The sequence below is a fragment of the Pleurodeles waltl genome, chromosome 3_1, assembly GCF_031143425.1.
Source record: "Pleurodeles waltl isolate 20211129_DDA chromosome 3_1, aPleWal1.hap1.20221129, whole genome shotgun sequence".
Lineage (NCBI taxonomy): Eukaryota > Metazoa > Chordata > Amphibia > Caudata > Salamandridae > Pleurodeles > Pleurodeles waltl.
Window position 1 is genome coordinate 363190602 of NC_090440.1, and position 19565 is coordinate 363210166.

At 47.2% G+C, this 19565-nt stretch overlaps 1 protein-coding gene across 1 annotated transcript in view; it reads left to right on the plus strand.

The window, feature by feature from the left end:
* LOC138284101 (CDC42 small effector protein 2-B-like) overlaps nt 1-19565 on the plus strand; it is a 228308-nt gene that overhangs the window by 83426 nt on the left and 125317 nt on the right. The window contains exon 2 of the mRNA XM_069222532.1: nt 14458-14736. Coding sequence (XP_069078633.1) covers nt 14683-14736 — 54 coding nt within the window. The 5' untranslated portion in view covers nt 14458-14682. The remainder of the gene's footprint in view (nt 1-14457; nt 14737-19565) is intronic.

Consider the following 19565-nt stretch of genomic DNA (forward strand, 5'->3'; position numbering starts at 1 on the left):
TCTTTGCAATTGCTGCGTGGGCGATTGAAATTTTCTCTCGGGGAGCCCTGGTAAAATCCTCGGCCTGACGAACGGGCCCTGAATCGTCCGGCCCTTCCAAAAAGGGTAATGGGAAAAACCTTTTTTCAATGACAAATGGGCTTTATCCAAGTTATTATAGGTGCTGTAAACTTTGCCAAATCTTTCACAAATGGACCTCCAAAGAGGAGACCTTGAGCCACAGGTCCAACTTCGGAGGACGCTAGTTCATTAAGCTTCAGATCAATGTGCATTAGAATAGTTCTCTGTCTCTCCGTCGACATGGCCACATTGGTCTTACCTAACAGGCAGACTGCACGCTGCGCCCAACCTTTCAAGATGTCCTGGTCTACAGCTATACCAGACTCTTTAGCCTGAAAGCCAAGTTCAGTGATCTTGGTAAGAGGTCCTGACATATCGAGTAACTTGTCCTGGCATGACCACCAAGCTCTGTCAAGACCCTTCTTCGGGTCTTTGGCCCTCTTCTTCATGAAGGTAACCATAGTCTGGTACACTTCTGGAGTGTGTGAAACTTTCCCCGCTAGATCTGGATGAGGACATTCAGAACGAAGCCTCGCTCTTGCCTCCTTGTCGAAACCCTGCCGAAGGTGGGATTGGACATAAGTGTCAACCTCTGGTAAAGGAACCCAGTTGGTAGACCTGAGGTGCACAATCTCGGTGGGATCAAAAGTTAGCACCTAAGGAGGACTTGGACCTGGATCCGATCCGCAATCCTGGTGCTTTTTCTTACTAGGGCCCGGAGCGTCATCCTGATCGCTATCTGATGAATCCTGAGAAGAGGAATCTGAACCCAAAGTGTCTGGATACTTGAAAACATCATCTGACGTAGAAGCCTGTGGCTGTGAATGACTATAACCATGGTCTGCCAAGACGGATGCTGAAAATTGTTAAAAGGCATCGGAGTGCCAACGTTTCCCCTGGGACTTCCCTTTAGCCTTACTACCAGATGGGTTGGCCTTTTGCGTAGAGGACTCTGAGGCCAGAAGTGGGGGAAGCCAGCCTTGCTGGTGGCCAAATCCCTTAAGGTGGGACGTCAGAGGGCCTAAAGCCTTATCCAAGGCCTTATTGACTGAATATTGTAATTTAGAATCAAGAGCTTCGACAAGGCTGTCTTCGAATGAAAAACCCAGCTCTTGAACTTCGCCTCCATGTCCCTCATAAGGATCATATTGGGCCATAATGCTTATTCAAGGTAGAATTCACCCAGCAATTTAAGCCTATAAACAAAGGGGAGTGTGACCCCTGCAGGCGAGGCATGCAGTAAAGATTGGAGGGAGATACCTGCCAAACATTCTAGGCAGAGCCTATGCTGATTTTACTTCCCTGGGCACACCATGATGCACCAGGGAGTCAGGAGCAACCAAAAACTGCTTTAGGAGGTAGTATAACAACTTGGGTAAGTTCAGAATAAAATTGAGCGATGGAGCGCACCGCCCAACGCTCTCCCAATCCTCCCGACCGCTGTAGCTGCACACGCAGCCTTAGCACGCATGCGCACAGCAGTTCCTAGTCCAGAGAGAGTAGAATGAAAGGATCGCGGTCATCCAAGATGGCGGCCACAATTGGCTCCACTTCCGCTCCACAAATAAACAGGTCTGCAAGAGCCTCGCGACCTGGGTAGGCCATAGCGCTCCCAAAACAATACTCTGTAAGGCAAAATAAGTAAATAAATTAGCGTGCGACAAAGCGCATGAAAACTAACACAGCAAGCAAGTCACATTACAGATCATGAAAAGTATAGGAACATGACTTAACTGGCTGCAGAGCAGAAAAGAAAGAGGAGCAGGTTTTCGTGTCATCTGGTTTTATATGATAGATACTCTATGGTTGGTCATGTGATCAATATGTTTCTTGGAAATGTAATTTTTTGGAATAAAAGTTGTTTATTGGCTGCTGTAGAAAAATAAAGCATAGAAAGAGAAGCATAATCGGAGCCTCCGGTCCTGACATAGAATTCTTTTGAAGATTTCCTCCTAATGTAGAAGGAATGTCATCTAAGAAGGCTGGTTTCAAGCTTTGCGGCACCTGTCATCAACCGATGTTGGTGACGGACCCGCATCTTGTGTGCCTGTGGTGCCTCGAGCGTGACCATGACCCCCAAGGCCTGCTCTGACTGCCGTGCCATGAACCGGAAGGCCTTGAGGGAGAAATCCCTCAAGCTCCTGCCACTCCTCATGTGGTGCCGCAATGGATAAGGTCTCAGGAGCAGTCACAGACCTGGGATGGGCCACTTCTGGTTCAGCTCTGGCCCTGGCTCCAGTAGGGCTCTGAAGATCCGTTACTTGATCCGGACTGATGCCAAAGCTTCTGGCACCTCCCCCATTCTGATACCCTACTCAGACACAGAGGAGGTTCGCTGGACACCATATCCGGTGCCATCTAGAGCCATTATTTCCAGGGCGATGCCTGAGCCCTATTCTTACGGGCTAGGACTCTGGGAGAAATGGGAGGGGTCGCTGGATCCTGAAGAATACCAGCATTATGAAGAAACTATCATGACCTGGTGGGAGAAACTAGGTGAAGCCAGTGGACTGGATATTTCTTCAGATTCTGGTATGCTTTCTACCCCTACCGTGGCTACGGAGGAGGGAGCGTCCTTTGCAATGATTGTGGTCCTGGACCTTAGCTTATACTCTGTGGCAGTCAAGACTAATGTCTTGACGGATGTGCTCAACCGGGAGTCTCCCCTTCAGAACCGATACTCCTGTTCAACAAAACCTTCACTATCTTCCTACTGGTGACATGGTCCAAACCCACCCCAGGAGCTCCTATGAATAGAACAATTGCCCATTGCTACTGCCCTGCTCCAGGGTACCCAAACTTCCTCACCCACCACCCTACCCCAGAGAGCTTGATGATCCAGTCTTCTTTGTCCCATGTAATTCTAGCGCATTTCCCTACCGTGCCCGCAAACCCGGGCAGGAAATTCAAGGTGATGGACACATTAGGGAAAACGTTTTCTTCCACCAGCCTGGCTTTGCAATCCGTAAACACCACATGTCTTTTGGGCCGCTACTCCCATGCATTGTGAGATATGGTTGCGTAGGTTCTGACTGTAGTTCCGGAGGAGGCCCAGGCCATAGTCTCTCAGGCTGTCGCCGAAGGGAGAGATGCAGCTAAGTTCACTATACATTGTGAACTTGACACGACCCAACCACTGGGCAGAGAAGTTTCATCGACAGTGGCCTTGAGGTGCCACACCTGGTTGAGGATGACTGGCTTTTCGGGGGATGTCCAGTCATCTCTGATAAACATGCCCTTTGATGATCGCTGTCTCTTTGAAGACAAGATGGATTTGGTGCTGGAGCCAATTAAGCACAGTTTGTCTACAGCCAGGTCCTTAGGACTTTTTTTGGCTCCTCGTCACCTTCTTATATGGCCATCTAAAGGGCTTTGAGCTGGCCCTTTACCAGAGACGCCGTGTTCGGATCACAGATACTATATTTTTTGAAGGATCGTGGTAACCCGGGAGTTTATTTACTTCCGTGTTCATGTGCGCATGGTCAACGCACTCACTAAGCGTCCGCACACGGAGACGCCGGTTTCGGATTACAGATACTATTTGTTGAAGATCGGGGTGAGTTTGACTGTATGCTGTTGTCGGGAATTGAATGATTATTGTTGCGAGACTACCCTAAAACGGTACTTTCCTTCAAAAAGATTTACTATATATAATTTATTGATATTTACTAGTATACTGTTGTTATATTATGGATTATTGGTGGGCTATTGTGCATGTTTATTGTGCATATCAGGGTGACTTTTATGGCACAATATGTTAAATTCTAGCTTTCTTAAGTGCTTGTGTTCTTTATTTCTTAACAGCAGATCAAAACTCCATTTGGATAAGTTACATGTCGGATTACATTTGGCATTATAGCTTGGTTGTTCAAGCTCTAGTGGATAACAAGGTATTTTGGTTTAACAATTAGTGGCCTTGTGAACACGGTGGTGCACTATGGTGGCATGTACTGGTTTCTGGTTTCTAACTAAAAGTTGTTTATTATTTTTATAGAGTTTACGGTATGTTTTGTAAATTTCGGGTTTGTGTATTTAGGCTTTCTATCAGGTACTTACCTTGAATTCATTTCTCTCACTTAACGTAGTGGGTTATATTATCCAAATTTCACCTTCCTTGAGCTTTATCACACATATATCACGAACTTGATGGTTAAGCATATTGGTCTTAACTCGTGTATTTTGTTTATGATTTCTAGCCCTGAAGAAGTCGTTAGGGATATAAACATTTCCCAAGACGAAACACGTGTTGGCTGGAACCACAAATTTATTTGGATTTTGGACTGTCTAATGTGTAATCACAATCTGAATAAACTTTGGACTTATCGTTTTGGTTGAATTTAGGACCTTTCTGTTGTATATGGACTAATATGTACAATTAGTTTTCAATGTGAATTGTTTATTCAAAATTCCTTTTGTGATATTAGAGGGGTCCCTCTTTGTGTATTCCCTTTACCTTCCCAGTCTTCATGGATGGCAGAGCGGGCAGTACACAAAACCTCCTAACCTGCCCTCATACCATCATGGGAATCCAGTTGGCGGCAGGAGTCACCATCACCTGCTCCACTGGCAGTCCATAACATCGGACAGGTGAATTTTGCAAATTCACCAAAGAAGCTACTCCCTCCTTTTCGTGACCACTCCTCTCCCCATTCCACCATCTTACAACAGGCTGATGGACAATCACCTAACCCTTCTCTGCCAGGAAGTAACTACTGTCTTGGCCAAAGAGCCATAGAGAGGGTGCCAGTGTCAGAAGTGGGTCTAGATTGCTATTGCTGTTACTTTCTGGTGCCAAAAATAGACGGAGGCCTTCATCCTATCCTAGATCTACACCCCCTCAATTACTTCCACAAGAGGGAGAAGTTCATAATGCTCACACTAGCTCAGGTCCTGTTTTTCGTGGACCCAGGAGACTGGATGGTAGCATTGGACTTGCAGGACCCATACTTCCATATTCCTGTCCTGCCTGCCCACAGGCGTTACCTGCGGTTCATGGTTGGCTAAGAGCATTTTCAGTTCACCATGCTCCTCTTTGGCCTTACAAGCACTTCTCAGGTGTTGGTGGAGATCAAGGGTGCAGTTGTTCCCTATCTTGATGACTGGCTGTTGAAGGTGGGCTCGCTTCAGGCTGTCTTCTCCCACATCCAGACTTCGGCGGACCTCTTACATTTGCTGAGGTTCATTATCAACGTACTGAAGTCACACCGGATACCCTCTCAGGCGCTCTTTCATCAGAGCTGTTCTGGATACAGTGCCTATCCTCCCAAACAGTGATTCTGATGGATACAACTACCTGTGGATTCCTCACCTAATGAATACTCCCATGGCGCCAGCATTCGACGGAAATCTTCTTACTAGTCTCTGCACGTCGACGAGGACGTCACTCTAGCCCACGCGACGCCGTCTGACATCATACAGGCAATAAGAGGTCCTCGACGACGTGCCGACGTCAGTTCCCTTTTTTCCGTGCATTCGAAACGGTTATCTTCGAGGGAGCAACTGTTACTTTTGTGGTTACAGTGTATTTTTGCTGCGTAGTCTTTCGCTGTGGTAATAATGTCGCAGAGAAAGTCTGGATTCAAGCCTTGTCATGAGTGTGGAGGCAAGATGTCAGTGACGGATCCTCATTCCGACTGCCTTTGGTGTTTGAGCTCCGACCACGACGTCTCGACTTGTGATTCATGCCAGCACATGAATCCAAAGGCCCTCAAGGAACGTGAGGAGAAGCTGTTTATGGCGAAATCGAAGGAGAAGCATCACAAGAAGTCTTCTTCGCCAAGACATCGGCGTCATCGAGACTCCCGGCGCCGTAGAGAATCTCGGCGTCATTCAAAGGAGACTCGTTCCAGGTCTTCGGATCGGCGCCGAAGGACATGGGAGATCAGTCCCACGGTTACGCCGCATCCTTCGACGCCGTTGCCCTCTCCGGCGTCTCCGACTTCACCTGGACAGGCGTCGGTGATTGAGGTATTGGAGCCTCAGGTGTTATCTCCGGCGTCGCAGACGTCGAGGCCGGCGTCGGGGTCGCCTCCGAGACAGGCACCCCAGTATCCGGCTTTTCCCACCCCTGGAGCCGATAGTTCCGCATTCTTGAATGCGATGTATGCCATCTTCCAACAGATGGCTCCAGGGGGTGCTCCGGCTGGGCCTTTGGCCTTTTCATTGGGTGATCCTGCGCCTCTTCGGCCGCCACCCTTTATGCCCTTTCTCCCTTTTGGGAACGTGGGCTCGGCGCCGGTGTCGGCGCCGGTGGCCGCTCCGGTGGCTTCAGAGGGATTGGCCCCGGGGATTTCCATCCCGTCGACGTCGGGATTTCGGCCTGTGACTCCGGTGGGTCCATCTGCTTCGACTGCTCTTTCGTCGGCGCCGAAGTTACCTGTGGCGCCGGACGCGGCGTCGGTGGCTTTTGAAGATCTGCGCCGATCTTCGACTTCGGCGGAGGCATTGTCGACTCCGCGTATTGAACAACGGCTTCATTCGAGGAGACGTGCTCTCCGTGTATTAGAGGAGCAGGAGTACCAACGAGCCCTGGAGGAAGGAGAGCTAGAGGACTCGGGTGATGGGCTGCGTGGTCTGGAGTCGGCCAGAGGGCTGGACACTTACCCTGAGTGGGATCTTTCGTCCCCGGGAGAATATACTGAGGAGGCTGCTTCCTTTCACGCAGTGGTACGGAAGGCAGCTCGTTTTTTGGACCTGCCTTTGCCGGTGGTGGAGGCTAAACAAAACCTTCTAACAGAGGTGCTACATCCGGCCTCAGCTGCGGCGGAGCCTCTTTTGCCATTTAATGACGCTCTGCTGGATCCGGTGTTAGAGGTGTGGAAGAGGCCGCCATCTTCCCCAGCAGTTCACAGAGCTGTGGCCAGGAGGTATCGGGCGGCTCCAACTGACCCTGGTTTTCTGTCTAGGCACCCTACGCCGGAGAGCTTGGTGGTGCAGGCCTCCTGTTCATCCAAGTCAGCGCCTGGTTCTTTCCCGACGGTGCCTGGGGACAGAGATTCAAAGAAACTGGAGGCGCAGTCCAAGAAGATTTTTTCGTCCTGCAGTCTGGCGTTGAAGGCCACCAACGCAACCTGTATCCTGGGGAGGTATATTCATGCTCTGATGGATGACATTTCCTCATCATTTACAGAGCTTCCCCAGGGTCTTTTGGATGTTGTTTCAAATGCCCAGGCTGCTGCGACCCAGATTATCCAGACTGGACTGGATACGACCGACTCGGTAGCCAGAGCAATGGGCACAACTGTGGTGGCAAGGAGGCAGGCCTGGCTCCGTAACTCGGGCTTTTCTGCGGATGTACAGTCCACATTGTTGGATCTCCCGTTTGATGGGGACAAACTGTTTGGAGCCAAGGCTGATTCGGCCTTGGAACGTTTTAAGGAGAGCAGGGCCACGGCTAAGTCGTTAGGGCTCCAAGCTCCTTCTTCCACGGCCTCTTCCAGATTTTTCAGGAGGTTTCGTGGATTTGGGCGTGGCTCTTCCTCCTCTTCCTTTCGGGGAAGATATCCGCAACCTGCCTCTTCCCATCCCTATAGATCTTTTAGAGGGAGAGGTAGGGTCCGTACCAGAGGAGCCTCTCAGCAGCACTCTGCCTCTTCCTCATCCTCTGGCGGGGTGCAGCAGGGGAAGCAGCCTTAGGCTTCCACCATTTCCCACTCACTCCTCTCCTGTAGGGGGAAGATTACAGCATTTTCTCACCAAATGGAAGACTGTTACAACGGACACTTGGGTTCTCAGTATTGTGGGAAAAGGCTACACCCTTCCCTTTCGGGAGTTCCCGCCCCTCATCCCGCCCCACCCTTCTTATTGTTCAGAAGAACACCTCCTGTTGCTAGAACAGGAGGTACAAGCCCTCCTTTCAAAGGGCCCGGTGGAGTTGGTCCCAAAGCAGGAAAGGGGTCGAGGATGTTACTCAAGGTATTTCCTGATTCCCAAGAAGGATGGTCGTTTGAGACCAATCCTGGACCTGAGGATCTTGAATTGGTTCCTCAAGCAGGAAAAGTTCAAGATGCTGACCCTAGCACAGGTGCTTTTGGCGTTGAACAAGGAAGACTGGATGGTGTCTGTCGACTTGCAGGATGCTTACTTTCATATCTCGATACTCAAGTCACACAGGAAGTATCTCCGGTTTGTGGTGGGATCGCAGCACTATCAGTTTGCGGTCCTTCCGTTTGGTCTTACTTCAGCACCTCAAGTCTTCACGAAGGTGATGTCGGTGGTTGCGGCAGAACTCAGAAGGAAGGGGATAGCAGTATTCCCTTACTTGGACGACTGGTTGATCAAAGCCAAGTCCCCGGAGCTTGTGTCGCATCATCTGCAGTCAACAACCCAGTTGTTGTTCGACCTGGGTTTTTCGGTGAACAAGCCCAAATCTCACCTAGAGCCCTCTCAGCGCCTCCTGTTCATAGGGGCAGTACTGGATACAACATTGAACCGAGCCTTTCCTCCGCCTCAGCGGATTCAAGATATTCAGGAGTTGGTTCCAATGTTTCGAAATGGAGCGATAGTTCCAGTCCTCAAGGTCCTTCGTCTGTTTGCCTCCTGCATTCTGTTGGTCACGCATGCTCGCTGGCACATGAGGGCTCTTCAGTGGTGCCTCCGAAGGCAGTGGTCTCAACACAAAGGGGATCTAGAGAGTACTGTCAAGATCTCCAGAGATGCTGCTGTGGATTTGAAGTGGTGGATTGCAAGCAACAATCTTTCACAAGGAAAGCCGTTCCAGCAGTCGCCACCAGTGGCCACAGTCATAACGGATGCTTCCACTCTAGGGTGGGGAGCTCATCTGGGGGATCTGGAGATCAAAGGCCTTTGGTCTCCAGAGGAACAGATGTTTCACATCAATCTGTTAGAGTTACGGGCTGTACGTCTGGCTCTCAAGGCCTTCCTCCCTTCCCTTCGTGGTCAGTCGGTACAGGTCCTAACGGGCAATACTACCACGATGTGGTACATAAACAAGCAGGGAGGAGTGGGGTCGTACCTTCTCTGCAGAGAAGCTCTTCGACTATGGTCCTGGGCAAAGGACCATCAGATTTGCTTGATAGCAAACCATCTTGCCGGAGTCTTGAACGTGCGTGCGGACAGTCTCAGTCGCCAATTCTCGGCAGACCACGAGTGGCGTCTCCATCCAGATCAAGTCCGTTTAATCTTCCAGAGGTGGGGGTTTCCTCGGGTAGATCTGTTTGCCACTCGAGAGAACGCAACTTGTCCGTTATTCTGCAGCCTCCAGTATCCGATGCAGGGAGCTTTGGGGGACGCGTTTCAAATAACCTGGTGCGGCCAGTTGCTTTACGCGTTTCCTCCCATACCCTTGATTCCTCGAGTATTGAGGAAGATTCGCCAGGACCGGGCTCTAGTCATCCTAATAGCTCCGGATTGGCCAAGGAGGGTATGGTACTCCGACCTTCTCCAACTCTCAATGTGCCCTCCGCTCCGTCTCCCTCTCAGGGCAGACCTCCTCTCGCAGTCGCAGGGGCAGGTTTTACACCCCAACCTCCAGAGTTTGCACCTACATGCCTGGAGATTGAACGGGGCAACCTGAGTTCCTTCTCTCTCCCGCCTGAGGTAGTGGATGTTATATTAGCGGCCAGGCGACACTCCACTAAATCTATCTACGCTAATAGATGGTCTAAATTTGTTGAGTGGTGTGGAGAGAGGCAGATTGATCCCTTACATGCTCATCTATTGGACGTTTTGTCTTTTGCTCTGTCTCTAGCGCAGAAAGGTTGTGCAGTGGCTACCATTAAGGGTTATTTATCGGCCTTGTCAGCCTTCATATGTCTTCCAGACCAACCATCTTTATTTAAATCCCCTATTGTTATCAGATTCTTGAAAGGTCTTCTAAATAAATATCCTCCAAAACCATTCGTTATGCCGCAATGGGATTTGTCCTTGGTTCTGACTTTCCTTATGGGGTCCCCTTTTGAACCTATGCATTCTTGCCCCTTAAGGTATTTGTTTTTAAAAACAGTCTTCCTGATAGCTATAACATCAGCAAGGAGAGTGAGTGAGTTGCAGGCCTTATCAGTAAAGCTCCCTTATACAACTTTTTATGGGGATAAGGTGGTGTTGAGGACCAAGGCTGCTTTCCTCCCGAAGGTTGTTTCACCTTTCCATTTGGCTCAGGCAATTACTTTGTCCACGTTCTATCCTCCGCCTCATCCTTCCAAAGAGGAAGAAAGACTGCACCGTCTGGACCCAAAGAGGGCGTTGAGCTTCTTTATTGATAGAACAAAGGATTTCAGGCTGGAGGATCAGCTGTTTATTGGATACGTGGGCAAGAGGAGAGGAAAGGCAGTCCACAAGAGAACACTATCCAGGTGGGTTGTTCTTTGCATTAAAATCTGTTACTCTTTGGCAAAGAAGGATCCTCCTGAGGGCATTAGAGCTCATTCCACCAGAGCTAAGTCGGCCACTTCGGCCTTGGCCAGAGGTGTTCCTGTGGTCGACATCTGCAAGGCCGCAACTTGGTCGTCCCTTCACACTTTTGCAAAACATTACTGTTTGGATTCTGAGGTTAGAAGGGACGGCCATTTTGCACGGTCAGTGCTGCAGGATTTCTTGGTTTGACCATTTAGGCACCCACCGCCGGGCGTGGTACTGCTTTGGGACTCTATTCATTAGGTGAGGAATCCACAGGTAGTTGTATCCATCAGAAGAACAAGTTACTTACCTTCGGTAACGACTTTTCTGGTGGATACATTAGCTACCTGTGGATTCCTCACGGTCCCACCCGCCTCCCCGTTGCCTTTCTGGTCTTACCAAGTAATCCTTGAGTACGCTCCTCTTGGTCTTTGAGGGTGCAATAGATGTTGTATATATTATATTTATATATGTATATATGTATATATCTTTGTGTATATACTTGATGTGTATATATATTTTTAAAAAAAGAGAGAGTTATATATATATATAAAAGATTTACAGTTATTCATGCAATGTTGTGTATTTTTACAATGTAATGGGATGTTGCCTTGCTCTTTCATTGCATTGCCTGGTTGTTCTCATGCACGTAAAAAATGATTGGTACTGACGTCGGCACGTCGTCGAGGACCTCTTATTGCCTGTATGACGTCAGACGGCGTCGCGTGGGCTAGAGTGACGTCCTCGTCGACGTGCAGAGACTAGTAAGAAGATTTCCGTCGAATGCTGGCGCCATGGGAGTATTCATTAGGTGAGGAATCCACAGGTAGCTAATGTATCCACCAGAAAAGTCGTTACCGAAGGTAAGTAACTCGTTTGTCTAGGACATTCAAGCTATGATACTGATGTTTCAGCCTCTATCTTGGATTTCGGTGAGACAGACTCTGAGGCTGCTGGGACTCATAGCCTCCTGCATGTTGTTGGTGACACATACTCTCTGGCATATGCAGGCTCTGCAGTAGGACCTGAAGTTCCTATGGGCACAGCATCAGGGAAATCTCTCTGCCATGGTCCAAAACTCAAAGGGAACTGCAAAAGATTTGCAGTGGTGGCTAACAAACAGTGATTGTGTCAACCTTCCCTAATGAAATCTGACAGTAGTGGCAGATGCGTCACTTCTCAGATGGGGCAGCCATCTGGGAGAGGTGGAGATCAGAGGATCCAGGTCTACGGCAGACTCCTGACTCCACAGCAACCTGTAGGAGCTCTGGGTGATCCGATTGACAATGAAAGCCTTTCTACCCCTACCCCCCCCCCCCCCCCCCCCCAATATCAAGGGAAGACTGGTGCAGGTGTTCACAGACAACACCACGGCCATGTGGTACTGCAATAAGCAGGGAGGGGTGAGGTTGAGGATCCATTGTCAAGAAGCCCTGCACCTCTGGACATAGCTGGAATATCAAGGCGTATCCCCAGTGGTTCAATACCTGGCGGGATCACTGAATGCCAGGGCAGACAGACTCAGCCGTCAATTACTACCGGATCATGAACGGCATCTCCACCTGGAGGTAGAGCAGTGGGGAGAGCCTTGGTTAGATCAGGTTGCCTCTGCCGAGAACGCGCAATGTCAGCAATTTTGTACACTCGGATTTTCAAGGCCGCTCTCAATCAGAGACTCTTTTTCTTCTTGAGTGGAGCATAGGCCTCCGGTACGCCTTTCTGTCCATACCACTTCTGCCTGGAGTTCTGAAGAAGATCAAGAACCACCTGGCCCAAGTCATTCTTGTGGCTTTGGAATGGGCACGGAGAGTCAGGTATCACAGGCTCTTGAGCATGGCCATTGAGCCTACAGACAGGCTGCCCATTCGGGATGATCTTCTGTTGCAGCATGGGAGGGTCTTCCACCCAAACTTGCCCAATCTCTGCCTTCTTGCATGTAGATAGAGCAGCAACAGTTAATAGCTTTGAACCTTTTTCCCTGAAGTCTGTAATTTTATCTTGGCAGCCAGGTGTCTCTCCAACAAGATAGTATATGCCTGCTGTTGTAAAACATGTCTGGCATGGTGTGCAGAAAAAACAATTGATCCCCTTTCTGCTCCTCTTTCTCGAGTTCTGTTTTTCATTCTCTCTCTTGCCCAGAAGGGCTCTACTCTGGGTACTCTTAAAGGCTATCTCTGTACTATATCTGCTTTTTTTGCAGCTGCCTTAACAGCCATCCTTTTTCAAGTACCTTATTGTGCATAGGTTTCTAAAACGTCTTGTTCATCTTTTTCCTCCTTTGCCATTTATCATGCCTTAGTTGGACCTTTATCTTGTTTTAGCTTTTTTGATGTGCTCCCTTCAAGCAACTCCATAACTGTCCCCTCAGGCTCCTTATGATCAAAACAGTTTTCCTTGTGGCCATCGCATCTGCCCAAAGCATAAGCAGGCTTTAGGCTTTAACATCCAAGCCTCCATACCTTTCCATTCATCCTAAAAAAACTAGTGCTTCGCACTAGGACCTCCTTTCTCCCGAAAGTGGTCACTCATTTCATGGAAGCCAGTCCATCACTTTGCCTACTTTTTACACTCCTCCACATCCCTCTAAAGAAGAGGAGTGACTCCACCGTCTGGACCCGAAAAGAGTGTTATTGTTTCATCTTGATTGAACAGGAGTTCAAGGTGGACCACCAACTCTTCAAGGAGTATGCTGGAGCGAAGAAAGGACAGGCCATGCAGAAGCAGACCATCTCCAGATTATTAAAGTCTGCTACTCCCTGCCCAACGAGCAGCTCCCTGAGGGTTTGTGAGCGTATTCTACCAGAGCTAAAGCTGCGATCACTGCATGATCATGCAGTGTTCCGGTCCTGGACAACTGCCAGGCAGCAACGTGGGCCTCCTTGTACGTGTTTGCGGAGCACTGCTGCCTGGATAGTCAGGTCTGTTCAGATGGGCACATCACCTGTTCATTCCTGCAGGACTTCCTCGTCTGAAATCGGTCCGCAGACCCATCTCCGGGGATGGTATAGCTTGGGTATCCTAAGGTAAGGAATATGTGGCTAGAAGTCTCTATCAGATGTACACGTTACTTTCTGTTAAGGCGTTACCGAAGGTAAGCAATTTGTTTTGTTCCCCTATACCTCTGCACTCTACAACACTGCACACCCTTAGCGATTCTGTGCCACTCTGCTCCACTCTGCACCACTGAACTCCAAGACACACTACTCTGCAACACTACTCTCTATGCCACGGAGCTCTACACCACTGCTTCAGTCAATACACCATACGCCACTCCACTCATACCACTGTACTCTGCAGCACTCCACACCACGGAACTCTAAGGCCCTATACTCCTCTCTGCACCAGTCTATGCCACTCTACCCTGCACCACTGTACTCCACTCTACTCTGCAACCCCCGTGCCACTTTACCCTGCGTCACTTTATGCCAATTCACTCCATGCCACTATACTCTACAACGCTCTATGCCCATTGGTAGCCTCAAGTACTGAGAGGGTTCCAGAAAAAAGGAACAGATGCAGTTATTTTTTTACCCCATGCTTCCTTTAAATATTGAACTGACCAGGCAAAGGGGTGGATTCCTTGGGAACTGACAGAAGAATGACTTTTACCCATGCCCGAGCAGGATATTGAAAGTCTATGGATTGTAGATGTTTAGTCGGGACATTAGTCAACTGTAAAAATAGCAAAACAAACTATATCTAAACCCCTATGTCCTATACTATATCTCAAGAAAGGGTTTGTTTCAGTTATATTAAGTGCTGAGTCCAGTCTTTCACAAATTAGAACATCACCGCTACTGCATTAACATCTGTTTTGATTATGTTCCGTTTCCTTGTCTTTGATGTGATTTCAAAACTCAATTGCCTGAGAACTTTGTGTTTACTATGTTGAGTGATGAGTTCATTGGTTGTGAGAATAGGCATGTTTATTTGGCTCTATTCATTCTTATGTGCCTGCGTATAAGCAAGCGACAGCAATTGAATGAATGCCCTGTGCCTTTTCTAGAATATTAATAAGCATATTTCTTTTTCTCTTAACAGGCGTGCAGAATTCTTGGTGCTATACTGTGAGTCCACAATAAAACCGTGTTTTTTTTCTGAGAAGTTGCCACATCAGTCTGTCTTGAGAAACCACCTTCTTTGGGGCTCTTCCTGTACACGTGGCTTCCGGTGTGCGTTTGTGGTTCACCCTCAGCAGCAAGACAGAAAAAAGAAATAGATTTAAGAAGAAAAGGGAGCAGGTTCGTTTGGGCCTGCAGACGCAAGATGACTGAGTTCTTTGTGTGTTTTAGTTGTTGCATTGGGGAACAACCGCAGCCGGTAAGTTAGCTATTATTTAATTAATTGGTTTGCAATTGTAGGAAGACGATGGTTTTCGTACAAACATTCAGATTTGAGAACTTTGAGCAGTGCAACTGGTAAAATGTTTCCTGAAACACATGACTGGTTTATTTAAACTTGCAGTGTAGTAGGTTTTAGAAAGAATATTCTGCTGAGTGGGCGGACACTCTCAGGGGAACTTCTAGTTAATTAAGTAAATTGTTGCCTTAACTGCCCTGAACAATGCAGTGCGTGCTAAAAAGCTGTCCAGCACTAAAATGAACACCGTCCCTGAGAAGCTCAAATATTATATATGTTCCACTTTCAAATAAATCGCCCTCCAGAGCAGTTTATATCTGTACCAGCAGTATTTGACAACTGAAAGTGATCATGGCAAAGTTCTTGTGGGTTTTTTGATTATGTCTAGTAATGTGATCAGGGGCGATGCTCCTCCAAGGCATGTAGTAATTTCTAGTGTGACTTGTTCAGCCAGGTCCCAGACCCATCTGGCTAGAAAGACCAATTGTGCGCCCAGGTAGTACATTTTTAGAGATGACATTCCCATTTCTTTCTTCTGCAATGACAACACCGTTTTCTTCACTGCAACTCTCTTGCATTTGTCTGCCCATACAGAGTCGGATAGGAGAGCATTGAGTTCCAGAAAGAAATGTTGTTTCAGCTGCACAAGGAGTGCCTTAAAAAAAATAAAGGCGAAGTGACAATATTAGCATGTTTACAATGCCCAAAAATCTATACTCCAAGTGGAGGATAAAAAGACGCCTGTAGTGGGTCCCTTCTAGATTTCAAAAGCACCACTACTGTTGCTATGTGACACACTGCTTTAGGCTGCATTCTGGTACCGTAGCAGCCTTTTGGGATCCAGCTAACCCTTCTAAGATGAATAAATGGTAATGTGATTCTTGCAGAAAATAGTCCTCACTGTTTATATCTGTAGCCAGAAGGATTGAATATCTCTTGCAGTACTCATTGAACATTTCATTAATTGCGGACTACGTATACATTGTCCATCCATTAGCCAGTCTTATTCATCAGATCAGTTGTCTTTCCAAGGTGGTACGCAGCAACCAGACTAACTCTCTGTCACCTTAAAGGTGTTTTTGGTTTATGTCCTGCTTATAATGAACTCTACTAAGTCTGTCAACCAGGGTTAATCTTTGTGGGTTGCCACATTACGTTCACTTTATAATGGAGTCACTCGTCATTATGTTTTCAAGTTCCTTAAGTTCCCTTACTTTAGGATCTTGCGCATAACGACATTTTTAACTCCATATGCTGTCTGGAAACACAACCCTCTAATGACAACCATAAAGGAGTTCACTTCTGTAGAAGTATTATTGACATAGTCCTCATTTTTCTGCAAATAATGAGTTATGTAGCATCCTACTTCTGAGTGAAAGCCATAATCCAGAATGGACTCAGTGTTCAACCTTCATATAGGAATCTGGGCCCTGCCTCCCAACGTTTCCAGTGTCCTCAACAGTGGACTATGATCAGAGAGCACGCAACTTCCACTTACTACCCTGTCTAGACAAAAATATGGCCAGTCTGGTGTGTACTTCGTGTACCTGTGAATGAAAAGAATAGTCAGTGGCTCTGATGGCATGACCCTGCAGGGTTCTATGAAGTCCCATTGTTTTACTAAATGCATAAAGTGAGATGTCTGTGACCTGCAGTGGTGAGACCACTCTGTCTCCTGGGACATCTGTAACCATATTATAATCGCCACCCATCACACAGCATGTGTCACATGTCAGAAACATATACTGAGTGAGGGTCTCCAAATAGTGTTTGCCATTGGGTGCATATAGGCTCATGAGTTTAAAGGAATCACCCTCCATTACCCCCCACACAACCACAAATCTTCCCTCAGTGTTTTTATATATACATTTTTTATATATATATATATATATATATATATATATATATATATATATATATATATATATATTTATATATATATATGTATGTATATATATATATATGTATGTATATATTTTATCCCTACCACAAAAGGAACCTCCTGTGGGAATCTAATCAGAGTGGCGAATAATATGGCGTGCCAGATAACTGCACCCACCATTTCCTGTGTAGTTTAGCAAATTCTCTGGCAGTGAGATGGGTCTCTGCTAGGCATGCAACTTGAACACTTATGCACAGGAGGTAAGTAGGCACTCTATGGCAAATTATTTTTTGAAAAACTCTACAGATTTTTGTAACTCCCAAGTTGTTTTCACCTAAGGTACAGTGTATATATAACACATACCTTGTTTAGTAGTATACCACTAACAAGGATATAAATTATCTCCACTTGTTCCCATCCAGAGGGACCAGTGAGTGGTGATCCCAAGGCGTTCATTCAGATCCCCCCCCCCTGCTGGATTGTGGATTCCCATGTAAGGACAGTGTGACGTTGGACACGGTTCTAATATTACCTCTAAGGTCAACCCACCCATACCAATTTTCTTGATTTTTTTCAGGCAATTTCACATTATATTGGTCATTCTGGGGCCAAGCAGTGATCCATGCTTTTGGCCCACTTAGTGACAGACTGAGATGTCTATAATTTCCATTCTTGAGCTATGTTTCATTTTGCTGTTGCCAGTCCCAGCCTCAAAGTGCCCTATGATATCTATTTCCTTCAGAACCCTCCTTGAAAAGCAGCAAGATTAACTTGAGGTACCAAGTAACAGTCCACCCAGTATCTCACTTAAGGTTCCCAGTACCTGGTCTCAGAAGGTAGCAAGGATTGGGCAGTGCCAGAAAGTGTGCTGCGAGTCCCCATTGGGGTGGTTACACCACAAAGAATTACTTGAGGAGATCAGACCCATTTTGTACAACCGTGTCCAGGTGAAGTATATACGATGTAGCAGTTTGTTGTTTCAGTCGAAATTGAGACACAAACGTCACTCTTCTAGGGGCGGTAACAGCCTCTATCCAGTCTTCATCAGCTAGGGAGTCTAAGTCAGTCTCCCACGCCTCCCTCATCCCCGTCATGTTGTCAGGCATATTCAGGAGGAGCCTATGATATATATCTGAGAGTTTGTATTCCTTAATGTTGGTTAGGAGCAGTTTAGCCTCCAATGAGGAGTATTTGGGGATTTCTCCTGCTCTAGCTGTAGGTCGCGTTGAAGAACGTGTCTGAGTTGGAGATATTGAAAAAAATTGGGAACGGTGGAGATTGTTTTCTGATTGCAGGTCAAGAAGCATTTCATCATTCCATCTTGAAGGGCATCCTCTAGCACTGAAATGCCGATGGTGTCCCAGGTGGTAAAAACACGAAGGGCAGCTACCTGTAAAAGTTGGGTCCCCACCATAGCGGGGATCTCCAGCGTACTCTGTGGCATTTCAATGGCGTCCCCAACCCCCTGACATTCCAAGTAATGCACTTATTCATGATAAGTAGAAGTATGTTGTACCCCTGAGCCTGTATGAAGGCTGAGAGAAGATTCCTCCCTTTTCGAACCCTAAGTGATGCCAGATTAGTAGATTGTGTAACTATTATTTTCATGTTATCTTTCAGTGTGATAGTGTGTCTGGTTTCTAAACTCACCCACCTCAGGCTGAGGTTTGGGTAACTACCCTGCCATGTCCTACATAACACTCAGTAAACAGTGTGTGATTCATCTGTGGAACCCCCATGGTGTGTATGTGGCTGTAAAGTTATTTGTCATCTGGAGCGTATGGCCTGGCCCAGGACCTTCAAAAATTAACTACTCTCCATGGCCCCTGTTCCCTTGCTCCGTAGTCTGAGGAGTGGAATCCGTGAACCAGTAAACTTTGTGCAATCACACTACAGAAACATTTTCTTCCACATTACCTTGCAACCAATTAGTCAGCTTTCAGGCAATATTAATGCCAGTCATTGGGGAGAGCCCAACCACATCTCGTTGGATGGATCATCGGTATCCGAGTCCCTAGGGGATGGCCATATTGTGATGCAGAGTGGAATGATGTCCGCTCTTTTGTGTAAAACCTCTTCCATCAGACAAACTTTCTTTTGCAGCTTGCTTTACAGAAGGTCTGCCCCTGGCTGCTACTAAGGACATCCTCCTGATCGAGCCCATGTGGCACAGTCCCACTTTCTGGAACCTATGTTCAATGAGTCTGTTTCCCAGCCAAGCCAGCACTTTCTTCGGTTTGTTAAAGAAATGTGTTGTGGACTTCTCAGATATCGTTAAGTTTTCTGGGAGCAGAAGTGCAACATGAAAGTCATGTTTGAATATGACAATGTCTGAACATCTTGAAAGGCATGTTGCTGTCACTGTACCATAGAGAATGACATTCAGGAAAACATGGATCTTTGCGTTCTCATACTCCGATGGGTCATGTTCCCAAGCTTTCTGTAAATTACAGTCACAATCCCGATAGTTCAAACGTTTTTGCGATCAAAGGGCTTGAGGGGCATCCCCAGGATCAATCACATACTTGGGATTCTGTGAGCCCTCTCTACAACGCCTTTGTGAACATTATGCAGTAGCCATTGTTCAGTAAACCTTTATGGTGCAGCACCTTCTGAGTTTTTCAGTAACCCAGTCAAGCGCGCATTATTACAGCAGGAGCTACCCTTTTTGCCCTACGACCAAGTTGTTCCACTGCTTCAAGTTTTTTTGTTGTTTTTTTGTTTTTAATAAGGACTGCAGTTCCTGGACCACTGGGCACAGTGATGGCAAAGTTGATTCTGTGACTGTGACTCTGCTAGGTTTTGTGGTCTGTTTGTAACAGTTTTACGTTGATAGTGACCCCATCAGTTTTGCTATCAAGTACATTTTGTATGACATGATTGCTTCAAGGATGTCATCAAATTTCTT